Below are 13,235 nucleotides of genomic sequence, written 5' to 3'. Positions count from 1 at the left end.
CATTTTATAAAAGTTCATAAAATCAATGCCGCGATCACGCCCAAACAGGTATATCCCACGCCGACCACGACCGCAGGCCAAGATCCGGGATCGCGAAGAAGCTAAGTCTGGGGTTCCATCATCGCGTTTGGCCTGGTAATCAAATAAAACGAAGTCAAAGAAATTATTCATGACAAATGAGAACAAGCCCAAGAGAAAAAAAAATAGTCTCAAATTTTTAGCAAGGTTGAATGTAAACACAGGACAAACAAAGTTTCTTTGTGCTGTATAAAACTAAAATCCATCTAGTCAGAAAATAATTGCAGAGAAACTCAATTGACTATCAAAGAGAAGCGGTGAAAAACTGAAAATTATAGCAAATCGAACGGAACTCAGGCAATCTCTAACGCTGCTGCATTTTGCCATAATGCAGTTAGTTTTTGGAGAAAATTGGCTCCAATGCTCCTCCATTTTTGGTCCCAAAATGGGTGATGAATAGCGCCACTCTAAATTTGGAGTGACACTATTCATCTCCTCCATTACTATTCCCTATTACTTTATTATTAATTTTATTATTTAACTCTTTTAATTTATATCTTTATATATACCTAATTATATTTATGCAATATCTTTATAATATTAATTTTAAATCTTAACTTTGGCGTATAATTTTGATAAATTAATTTTCGTGCATTTATTATTTTTATGTAAAATTGTAAGTTAATTTTATTATAAGTTATAATTGTATAAAAAATATATAATCATCTCAAAAAATGAATGATGCAAATATAAAATATTAGATATTGCTAAAATTGAAAAATGCGAATATAAAATATTAGATGTTGCTAAAATTGAAAAATGCGAATATAAAATATTAGATGTTTCTAAAATTGAAAAGTAAAAATTGAAAATACATTAAATGAAATACATTAAAATTGGAAATACATTAAATTAAAATACATAAAAATTGAAACTATGGTAAATAGCATAATAACTTAGTAGGGACCTATGTCGTTTCCAGATACACCAAAATCATTACAGTATTGAGTGAATGGGGCCGAGGATTGTTGTGGTTGTGACTGTAGAAATTGTTGACTTCTTTTATACATTATTCGTTGTTGTTCTTGTCGCAAATATTCACCACGAGTCGGATCGACAATAGATCCACATCGATCATTAAAATTTTATTTTCTTCTTTCAATTCTTTAAGTCTTAGTTTTTTCTTTTTGAACAGTCAAAACATCTTTTTTTGTCTCAGTTGCATTATTCATCGCCTCAACAATCCAATTATTTTCTGATTAGACTATCTTATATAATAAAGGAATATAAATTATATGTGATGAATATGTAAAAAAAAAAAAAAAAACAGATAGAATTTCTTTAATAGAAATAAGAAAATAAATTTTAAATAAAAGATAATAATATAATATTGAAGAGAGAGAAGAATATAAAATGAAATATTCTTTTTTGGAATAAAAAATAGAGTAACGGTTGGAGTAACTTTACTCCATTTTGGATTTTAAGGACCCGTTTGGCCATAGATTTTGTCAAAATAAATTTGGATTTTAAGGACCCGTTTGGCCATAGATTTTGTCAAAATAAATTTGGATTTTATTTGGCAAACACATGTTTGGCCATAGATTTTGCCTATATTTTGGGAAAATTCCAAATCCCAAAACCAGCTGGGCCAAAATATCACTATTACATTTTTTAAAAATTACCCCAAACTTTTGTATTTTATAAAAGAGCCCACCATCTATTATTTTGTAACAATGTTGCTTCGTCTTCTCGGTCACCTGACAGTGTATCATGTAGTTCATTATAAAAATGATAATTTTGTATCAAATTTATTTATGTTCAGGACTATGGTTTGCGATAATATAATGAATGTTATTGATAATGGTACTGTTAGGTATTTGTGATAGTTTTTAAAACTTGTGGGTATAAGTCATGTTTCATGTTTTTCCAAAATAAATTTGGGAAATATGTTTTGAAAACTAATGTCCAAACACATTTTCATCTTCAAACCAAACTTCACCCAAATCAAATTTTTCAGAACAAATTTGGGAATATATGGCCAAAGGCTAGCTAAATGAAGGCAAGGGCTGGAGATGGCCTCGGAGTGCAAAAATAACACCAATCAGTACAACTTGCTTCCTAAATTAAAATAAAGGGATCATAAAAATGCTTATACATATAAAAAAAATCCTTTGCACCATCATTGCTACAATTCTCAATAATGAAGAATTATAAGGTAATGTAACTTAAACATTTTTATGTTCTAAATCCCTATTGGGTAAATTGATCTGCAAAAATAATATTTAGAGGGACATGTGAGGAGAAATCAAATAAAGCAATTGAGTATCAGCTCAAACGTATTCACTTCAATGTATTAAAATGATATCCATGCGTCTACATGAGGCAAAATTAAACAAGAATAGGATTATATCTCAATAACTTTCGAAGATGATTAGCAACACCAGGCGGCAAGGAAAAGAACGAACACCCTCACTACATTGTGAAACGCACAGCGAGAACTTCAGAAATTCATTCACTTCCCAAAAAAATAAAAAGGATTAGAAGAAGGTGAATCTAGTTTCTTTTTTTACTCTTTTCTATGTAATATTTCTTCACTACTGATCTCGCTCTTATTCTTCAATTCTCTTTTTCTTCACTGGTGAAAATGTGCTATCTGAGACGGCAACTCCGGAAGATGTTGGCTTCATCCGATCTCAGTTCTCGGGTTTCAAAGTAGACTTTGTCATATTTTTAAACTGAAGCTGTGATTGACTATTGGATTGTGACGGTGCAATTGATTTTCTTCAAACTTCAGCTGAGTTCACCTGTATGACCCTTCTTCTATACTTCAAGAGAGCTGATATACGACTTTTGAGCTACATGGAAATGAATACTCTTCTAGTTATTGGGACTATAAACTATGACATAGTCATCAGTATATTCTACAAGAATAATCTTAATCATTCTCTCCTATCTCAATATTAACATATACTTATACGTATTAATAAATAATAGATAAGACTTACAAGTTACAACAACAATAAAATTTAGCAGAGTATATCTTAAGCTCATCACCGGGAGCAAAACCCTACTCTGTTGATCTCACTGAGGGCAGTAACATCAGTTGTCGGGAACACCAAATGTAAAAGAGGGACCGAAGAGGATGTGTTAATTGCCTTGATTTTGTCCAAAGCTCTTTTAACTTCGAATGGTGATGGCACATTGTACCATTGTACATACCAAGAAAGAAGAGTTGATGAAACCCTTCTCCCATAATCTTCAGTTGGCCATTTTCCAGATTTCATGTACGTAGAGAAGTCCTTTGGGAATTCAAGAGATGAATTAAGAATCTCATCTACCCGCTTCCGGACTGAACCAAGAAAAGTTGATTGCACTATCCCTTCCTTTGAACTTGTTGATCTTTTACTTAGCAAACCATTACTGTAAGCCAGTGCTATCTGTACACCAAGAATGGAATACGGTAATCAATTAAAGATGGATACCAAGCACAGCAATTAAAGGTAATTGCAGAAATAAAACTACTTGAAACTAGTCATATGCAGCTTAGTAGGAAAGGCGTAGAGAATAATTATTTTCCCTATTGATCAGCTTCAGTCAAGCATACATACAGCCAGTAAATCAACACAGACAGCACATCGTTAAGAGCAACGAGCATTTCCAAATAGATTTGTGACCTAACACTGTTAAGTGTTTGTTCCTTGGTATAAGGAGACTTTAACATAAGGCACATGATTGTTACTAAATATTAATTAGGTGACTTATTGATTGTCCAAGGTTTACCAAGGGTAAATCTGTACTTGCCACAATAAAATCTTCTTATCGACTTATGTTAGATATCTAAAGAAGATTTATTTCATAAAGATGAAATAGTATTTAAAGAGTATTAGGTCTGTAACGGTGTTAGATATGTTAAGATACATTAATACTCATCGACCAAGGGTAGGATATAAACTTTCCAAATTAAAATCATCCGTCTTTTGGACTTTCTTATGTTAGATAAGTATTATTTCATAAAGAGGAAATAATATAGTTAAAGATATATTAGTGCCTTATGGTGTTAAAAATGTTAATAATACATTAAGGGGTCGTTTGGTGTGGTGTATGAGAATTTGAATAGGGTGTATTAGTAATGTTGGGTTTAGTAATGCTGGGATTATTTCTTATCTACTGTTTGGTTTGGTGTATTAAAAATAACATACATTGCATAGGGGTGTATACATGCACATCCATGTATTAAAAACCATGGTATTACTAATGTCATGGTTTACTATGTATTAATTATACATAAGATAATACCAAATAGGGTGTATAACTAATACTGTATTAGTTATACCAAAGCTAATACATGTATTATTTTCTCCTAATACATCCTACCAAATGATCCCTAACGGTCATCATATTTTGGTACCAATACTAAGACCACAAACACTGCAACTCTCAAAAACATGACTTCATGCATGTAATCAAGCAATTTATATTAATAATAATCTGTGCAGAAGCATACAATTCAACACGTAGCTCCTGCACAGAAATCTCAATGCCATCTGCCCTCAATAATTCATTATACTTTCATAGTTTCATGTACTTAGCTAATGGAAAAGAGTTGGCTCATGCATTAAGTTGATGATAGATAAATAAACCTTTCTAATACCAATAAGATTAACTTTTAAGTAAACCATAGCTAGCTCCCCTCCACTTCAGCAATATCACGTACACTAACCTCTAGTTTAAAAGTTACACCAACCTCCTATTTGATTTGTGTTTTGGAGACTTCCCATCACTTGTTTCAAAGAGCATTTGGTTTGGTTTACACTCCACGGTAGCCAGGTATACAAAAGAAACATGCACCAAAGCACTAAACAGATAGTTCAAATATATTTTGAGTCTAAAACTAGATCACATTCAAGTAAGAAAAGGAAATCCTTCACTTCTTCCAAAGAGAATTTAGAATGATCTAAATGCAAAATAACACAAAGATAGCATGCCCAAGCACTAAGCAGGTAGTTAAAATGGAAATTTGAGTCTGAAACAAGATCACTTTTAAGAAAATTCATAGGTTGAACCAGCTAATCGGGTACAAAGCAAACAACAGATACCTTCAAACTTGAGATGAACAGTGTGTCCTGTAAATTGCTGGATCTACTAGTAATCTGATCGACCATGGAACCAATAGTTGTGTATAATGACAGATAAACCTGCAGCGTTTCCAAATGTTAAAAAAACTACCTCCTAATATTAACACAAGCTTCTGAACAAGGAAAACAAGTAACAAAATCTTCATGAGAATCTACTTCAAACATTGAGTAGATAACATTTTTTCTGAAAAGGCTAGCAGAAGTTCAATTCAAATGTAAGCTTTTTCTGTGATAACTACACAACTGCATGGCTCAAAGACATAGCATGTACTGTCCACCATTTAAGAATTCACTGTTAAGTATCAAGGTGAAAGAAACATTTGCAAGATGAAGCATCACCTGTAATAGTGCTGCCCTGTCCTTGCTTACACACTCAAATAACACTTGTAAGCAAAATTCCTGGAAGTCAATGTCAGATCTGCGAACATGCAATACAGGCTTTACTATCAACTCATGATTCCAATCAGAAGACAAGATTATCAGCAGGACTTCAGACAATCTTGCTACATTCACATCTTGGAGGCTAATCGTTCATTATCTGTGCAATCAAGTTTGATAGGACTTCACAAAATCCTGCTGCATTCACATAATCAAGGCTATTCTTTCATGCAATCTTTGTTATATTATTTAGTTGGTTCCTTGTAAATGAATTACTTGGTAGATAAATTTCATGTAAATAGTCCCTTCTTAATTGGAGCAGATAAAGCTTATTTAATCAGCTTGATGAGTCCGTTCATGCATGATTCTCGGGATTCTCGTATGCAAGTTCTTCACATTTTGGAGTATCTGATGTCTGCTCAATGCAAAGGTCTCCTTTTCTCCAAATATGGTCACCTCCAGGTAGAAGCCCATTCAGATGCGGATTGGGCTGGATTTCTAGATGACAGAAGATCTACATCCAGTTAATGTACGCTCATAGGACGGAACTTAGCTACTTGGAGAAGCAAGAAGCAAAGTATTGTTCTTGATCAAGTGCAGAGGCAGAATATAGATCTATGGCCCAGGGTGTTTGTGAACTTTTGTGGCTACAAAAGCTACTTGAGGAATTGAGATTGTCTAAAAAAGGGAAACTTTTCTTGTATTGTGATAATAAGGCCGCAATTAGTATAGCTCAAAATCTTGTTCAACATGACAAATGAAACATGTTGATATTGATCGACAGCACTTCATCAAAGAAATGATTATAAGTGGTATCTTGACTTTGTTTCATGTGTCATCAGAGAAACAGCTAGCTGATGCGTTTACAAAAGGACTCAATAAAAGATCCTTTCACACACTGGTTTGCAAGTTGGACATGTGTGACATCTTTGCACCAATTTGAGGGGGAGTGCTAATTGTAGGAGGTTTTTATTCTTAGAATCAGGGTACTAGTTTTTGAATAAGTCTATGGTATTTGAATAAGTCAAGTATGTGGTTTGAATAAGTCCTAAGAGAAACCTTGTATATATGGACCCCCCCCCCCCCCCCAACACACACACACTTCTCAGGGATGTAAAGTATTATCAAGTAATACAAAAGAAGCCTTTTCTTCTTCTTGATATCTTCAGCAACGAAGCTTAAGGAAATAAAAAACACAACAATGACTAAACATTGAGTCAGGAAATCAGTAATAGCTAGAGTATTGACTCGAGAATGAGCAATTAATAGACAGGCACTTGCCTGCTATTCCAGTTAGGGTCACAGCAGAGTTGGGCAAACGAAATTAAGCTTGGGTTAGACGAGAAAGTACTGATCAACTGATCTACCATGTCGCCATCTCGACAATCTCTACTGGTGGCAGAAGCTCTTAAACGTGTCAAACCAAACACCTGTGTTAAAAGCAAACAAAATTTGATGTAACACGTAAACTAGAAAAAGAAGAGTTAAATTGATGTAAATGAGAACTAACCTTGTGCATTGCTCGTGACAGCAGTGACTGACACCCCGCAGGATCATCCACATAGGAACATGCTCCGACTTTTCTCTTGACATAGAGGACACCAGAACTAAGCGCATCATTCTTGTCCCCTGAGCTCCATGGTTTTTCTGTAAAAGAGTTGCAGATAATATTGAACAAAATAAGCAAATAACCTCAATGTCCAACTACAAGAAGCTAAAAGCAACGTCAAATTTACCCTCAGGAATGTGGTTGATGACTTGAGGCCAGTATCGAGGACCGCAGACACGAACAGCCTTTAACTATAATGCAAAAAGGAAAAAACTTGGTTTGGACCTAAAGTTTCACGTATATGGTAATCTTAAAATTACAGCATAACTTTGCTTGTACAGAAGATCAGAACTTACAACAGCACGTTCTGGAAGAATACATGGGGTGACCTCATAAAAACTTGTTTCTGCATAGTGTTCTGTCTCTCGAACAGTAACTTCTAAAGGACAATAGACAGGTAAACCAGTGTCCACATCAACTGTCTGAACCCAACGAGCTTCTGTCGCAAGAACATACAAATGCCGAAAAGCCTGTACTGATGCAAACTTGAATTAAGTACCCAAAAAAAAATCACAGGCAAAGGAACGGAAAGAAGCATAAACAATGACAGTATATAATGTTTACTTAGATAATTAACCAAAATATAAGACATCAATTGAGATCGAAGAAGAAAGAGCAATACAGTTACAAAGAGATACTCCACACAGGGGGGGAAAGGAAATAGTCAATAACCTGTCAATTTGAAACAGGGAAACCAATATGTTGAATAATTTCAACTTCTGCATGACTAGTATCGATGAAATCCACAAATGAGAGTTTTGAGATAATTCAGCTTCAAATAAGAGTCAATACATCATATCATGTTGTTGATTAGCATGATTCAAGCAGACTTGATTTAGGAGTATTGATTAGCATGATTTCAGGAGATTTGATTATATTTAGGAGATCTGATTCTGATTTGATTTGATTTGATAGTTATATTGATTGTGTAGATCTATTTTATTTCCTTAATTAGCATTAGGAGTTTTTTATAAATTCCCTTGCTCGTAGGAGGTAAACACACACAGAAATATAAGAAACCTTTTCTTCTTCTCAAAATCTACATGGTATCAGAGCCATTGCTGCCTTTTTGAGGTGAGTTATCTCCCTCGCAGTACTAGGGTTCCGTTTTTATCAAAGAGGTCGAGTTTTTTCTCTCTTGGTGGTTGTCTGCAACACAAACTCCTTCAGATTTCCTTCTGATTGGGCAGAAATATGGAAACATTCAAGGAGACGGTTTCTGGAGAAATCTTGTCTTCGGATGAAATTCAGCTTCTCCGTCGTCTCCTAGCCAAACTTGACTCCGCTATTGTTGCTACATCCAATCATGTGCAATCAGGTACTGCCTTTGCTGCTCACCGTAATTCTTGGATTGTCGATTCTGGTGCAAATAGACACATGGCAAGCTCTTCTAAAGGCATTCAAAACTATTCTCTGTGTCCCAAAGAAGATAATGCTAAAATAGCCAATGGTTCTTTAACCCCTATCTCTGGAATAGGTTTTGTTATTTGTACTCCTAATATTAAACTATCATCCATGCTCTATGTCCCTAAGTTCCCTGTCAATCTTTTATCTGTTAGTGCCATCACCAAAGCTCTAAATTGTAAAATCGAGTTCATTCCCGATCATTGTATTTTTCAGGATCTTCAAACAGGGAAAAGGATTGGCAGTGGTAGATTGCGTGATGACTTGTATATATTAGATGGAATTCAAAACTCTAGTCAAGCCTTTTTTTGGGGAAAGTAAGGATGTTAACCAAGAAATAATACAGCGGCATAGACGGTTAGGACACCATCATTCTTTGTTTTAAAGAAGTTATATCCCGATTTGTTTTCAAGGACTCGATTTGAATCTTTGTTCTGTGATGCGTATGGATATGCCAAGCATACTAGAAACTCTTATCCTGTGAGTGATAATCTAAGTTGCTCGGACACGGGTGCGGATCTAGAGGTCGGATCCTTCGAGATGTAAATTCTAAGATTTCGGGATACGGATCCTAGTACAGACACGGGTGCGGGGATCCGGCTAAAAATAATTCAAAAATATAAAAATATAAAATTATTTCTAAATTATGAGAAATTATAAAATGAGAATTTCTTTTTTATTCTCAAGTTGTAGATAAGTAAATTATTGATTTCCTGGATAAGGTATGCTATTTTCTTCAAATTTACCCTAGTTTAGGTTCTGATTTCGGGAATCAAATAGTATCTCGTATCGAATTTATCCGTCTGTCGTGGTCAAAGTACCCAAAATTGTTTGACCATATCCGGTACAGATCACATACCCACATCCATACTAGTGTCGTGTCGACATGGGTGCAGCACCTAAACTGGCGTGCCAGAGCAACTTAGGTGATAATAGAATCACAACTCTGTTTTTGACTATTCATTCTGATAGTTGGTGCTTCATGTGCAAAAGCTCGGGCGAAGATGTAAATCATCTCCTATTGCATTGTCAAGTGGCTAATCGGTTGTGGGGAGTGATCCTTAATTTGTTTGAGGTGCAATGGGCGATGCCGGGTACAATGAAGGAGGCGTTGCATAGTTGGTTTCACATGAGTGAAAAGAGAAGTCCAAGGGCATGGAGTGTCGCTCCCTTAGCAATCATGTGGGTGATATGAAAAGAGAGAAATAGGAGGGCTTTTGAAGGGGTGGTTTTGTGAAATTGCAAAGTAGTTTCTTGTTCCTAGTTTCTTTTTGGTGTACTCATAAGGTCCCTATTTGTATAGAGGATTGGATCTCTTTTGTTGAGAACTATATTTTGGTGTAGGTTCTCTTCTTTTTTTTATATATACGGCTTGTATACGGGGTTAGTTCCCAATTGTGAATAAAATTATTTACCTTATCAAAAAAATGACTATTCATTCTAATGCATGGGGTCCTACCCAAACTGTTTTTTTGTCTGGTAGTCAATGGTTTGTTACTTTCATTGATTGATGCACTAGGATGATTTGGGTATATTTGTTAAAAGCCAAAAGTGAAGTTTTCTCTTGTTTTCATTCATTTCATTAGATGATTTGTACTCAGTTTGATGCCAAAATAAAAATCTTGAGAACTGACAATGGCAGCGAATACATGGATAAAAGATTTGATGCTTATTTGGAGTCCAATGGGATAGTCCATCAGATTTGTTGTCCTTACATTAGTGCACAAAATGGGGTCGTTGAAAGAAAAAATAGGCATTTGTTAGAAGTAGCAAGATCTCTTATGTTCACCATGCATCCACCCAAACCTTACTGGGGGATGCTATTCTAGCGGCTTCCTATCTTATCAACAGAATGCACTTAAACCCCTCAATTTTCAAAGTCCTCTGGAAACTTTAAAGGGTAAGAATGAATATATCGTTCCTCCAAAGGTGTTTGAGTGTATTTGCTTTGTCCACACTAGAAATTCTGGAAAACTTGATCCTAGAGCTATAAAATGTGTTTTCATTGGGTATTCTCCAATACAAAAAGGTTACAAATGTTATCATCCTCCCTCTAGAAGATATTTTGTTAGCATGGATGTTACCTTTCGAAAATTTGAGCCTTATTTTAGTATTACCTGATCACCTCTTCAGGGGAAGAGCAGTAAGGAGGAACAGGTGATTCCACCTAGTTTTATTACTGAACCTCTTGATGACACTATCACGGGGGTAAGTGAAATTGGAGAAAGAATCCAGGGGGGACTATTGGGCGTTTGGATAGACCTGATTTAAAAATTTACTCAAGGAGAAATAGAGCAGAAGAAGCCATCATGCAATTTACCGAAACTAAACCTTCGTCTACTTGTGAGTTATCTACATTTCCTAATGAGTTAGATGTGTCTATTGCTCAAAGAAAAGGAGTCAAACCTTGCACCACCAAACACCTTTTATGTAACTTTGTCTTCTATAAATCTTTGCCTCCCTCCTATAGAGTCTTTGCCTTGTCCATTTCTTCAGTGTCTATTCCTTAGAATTGGAGGGTAGCTTTTGCAGATCCTAAATAGAAGCAAGCTATGATTGAAGAAATGAAGGCCTTGTCAAAAAATGAGACTTGGAAACTTGTCACTTCACCACCACACAAGAAGTTGGTTGGCTGCAAATGAGTCTTCAGTGTGGAGCACAAAGCTGATGGCTCAATTGAAAGATTCAAAGCAAGATTGGTGGTTAAGGGATTCGCTCAGACATATGGAGTGGATTATTCACAAGAGACATTTGCCCATGTTGCTAAGATGAATACTATTAGAATTCTTTTATCTTGTGCAGCTAATCTTGATTGGAACTTGCACCAGTTTGATGTAAAGAGTGCTTTTCTTCATGGAGACTTAGAAGAAGAGGTGTCTATGGAGATTCCTCCTGGATTTGATACTGCACAGTGTCAAGAAAAGGTATGCAAATTGAAGAAAGCCTTATAAGGACTGAAGCAATCCCCCAGAGCCTGGTTTGACAGATTCAGCAAAGCAATAATCTCCTTCGGTTACCAACAAAGCAATGTTGATCACACCCTCTTCATAAGACATCAAACGGGTAAACTCACTCTTCTCATAGTTTATGTTGATGACATAGTAATGACAGGAGATGACAAAGAGGAGAGGACCCGATTGAAGAAGTTGTTGGCACATGAATTTGAGATCAAGGATCTAGGAAAATTGCAGTACTTCTTGGGAATAGAGGTTGCTAGATCCAAAAGAGGAATCTTTATTTCTCAAAGGAAGTATATTCTGGATCTCTTGAAAGAAACCGGTATGACAGGTTGCAGACCTGCAGAATCGCTCATTGAAAGTAATCACAAGTTACAAAGCGGAGTTGGAGAATCAGTTGATAAGGAGAGATATCAAAGGTTGGTTGGAAGACCTATTTATCTCTCCCATACTAGACCAGACATAGCCTATTCAGTTAGCCTGGTGAGTCAGTTCATGCATGATCCCCGAGATCCTCATATGCAAGTTGTCTTTCACATTTGCGGTATCTGAAGTTTGCTCCAGGAAAAGGTCTACTTTTCTCCAAACATGATCACCTCCAAATAGAAGCCTTTACAGATGCGGATTGGGCTGGATCCCCAGATGACAGAAGATCAACATCCGGTTACTGTACGTTCGTAGGAGGAAACTTGGTTACTTGGAAAAGCAAGAAGGAAAGTGTAGTTGCTATATCAAGTGCGGAGGCAGAACATAGAGTTATGGCCCAGGGTGTTTGCAAACCGTTTTGGCTACAAAAGCTACTACGGGAATTGAGACTGTCTGAAAAAGAAAAACTTTCCTTGTACTGACAATAAGGCTGCCATCAGTACAGCTCATAATCCAATCCAGATCGAACAAAGCATGTGGAAATTGATCGACACTTTATCAAAGAAAAAGTTACAACTGGTGTCTTGAGTTTGTTTCATATGCCATCGGAAAAACAGCTAACTAATGTGTTTACCAAAGGTCTCAACAAGCGAACTTTCTATACTTTGAGTTGCAAGTTGGGCATGTGCGACATCTTTGCACCAACTTGAGGGGGAGTGTTGATTAGCATGATTCAAGGAGACTTGATTTAGGAGTATTGATTAGCATGATTTCATGAAATTTGATTATATTTAGGAGATCTGATTTTATTTGATTTGATTTGATAGATATATTGATTGTATAAATTTATTTTATTTCCTTAATTAGCATTAGGAGTTTTGTATAAATTCCCTTGCTCATGGGATGTATACACACAAAAATACAAGAAGCCTTTTCTTCTTCTCAAAATCTACACATGCAACACTAACTTTCAGCTCAATACTATGTGCAAGTATTGCCAACGTTCCGTGGGACTTTTAATATCTAAACTCACCACCTGTAAACAGATCTTAACTCACATGTATTAGTGGATAGCTACATATACCTTCTCCTTTGCATCACATTACAGCTGAATATGTCAGAGAACTCCTTCAACAGCAGGTGCATTCATATGCACTCTTCAGAACAAAGTTCACATATCCTAATAAGTCGGTTGTCCCACTAAAACACGTCAAGGTGTTTTATCAGGCAATTACCAAATGCAGGTAATACCAGTTTGATTTTTTTACCTCATAAAAATAGCTCTTGCAGCGACCATGGTCGTCTCTCTCATTTCAACTGCCCATTCTCTATAAAAAATTACAACTTTCTTAATAGGTAGTCCTACAA

At 35.7% G+C, this 13,235-nt stretch overlaps 1 protein-coding gene across 4 annotated transcripts in view; it reads right to left on the bottom strand.

Moving 5' to 3' along the window:
- Positions 1-2,343: 2,343 nt before the first annotated feature.
- LOC104095514 (anaphase-promoting complex subunit 1) overlaps positions 2,344-13,235 on the bottom strand; it is a 54,071-nt gene continuing 43,179 nt past the window's right edge. For 2 of the 4 annotated variants that reach the window (XM_070197018.1, XM_070197019.1), the window contains 7 exons: positions 7,437-7,610; positions 7,268-7,331; positions 7,042-7,178; positions 6,813-6,961; positions 5,493-5,571; positions 5,115-5,213; positions 2,344-3,455 (listed from right to left, as the gene is read on the bottom strand). In XM_070197018.1, coding sequence (XP_070053119.1) covers positions 3,069-3,455; positions 5,115-5,213; positions 5,493-5,571; positions 6,813-6,961; positions 7,042-7,178; positions 7,268-7,331; positions 7,437-7,610 — 1,089 coding nt within the window. In that variant the 3' untranslated portion in view covers positions 2,344-3,068. Of the gene's footprint in view, positions 3,456-5,114; positions 5,214-5,492; positions 5,572-6,812; positions 6,962-7,041; positions 7,179-7,267; positions 7,332-7,436; positions 7,611-7,762; positions 7,813-13,235 lie in introns of those variants that run through there. The other 2 variants (XM_070197020.1, XM_070197021.1) reach the window with 2 other exon arrangements.

This window comes from Nicotiana tomentosiformis, chromosome 3, assembly GCF_000390325.3.
Source record: "Nicotiana tomentosiformis chromosome 3, ASM39032v3, whole genome shotgun sequence".
In the NCBI taxonomy this organism is placed as follows: domain Eukaryota; kingdom Viridiplantae; phylum Streptophyta; class Magnoliopsida; order Solanales; family Solanaceae; genus Nicotiana; species Nicotiana tomentosiformis.
Note: the sequence above shows the minus strand (reverse complement) of the source record. Positions and strands in the feature narration are given on the sequence as shown.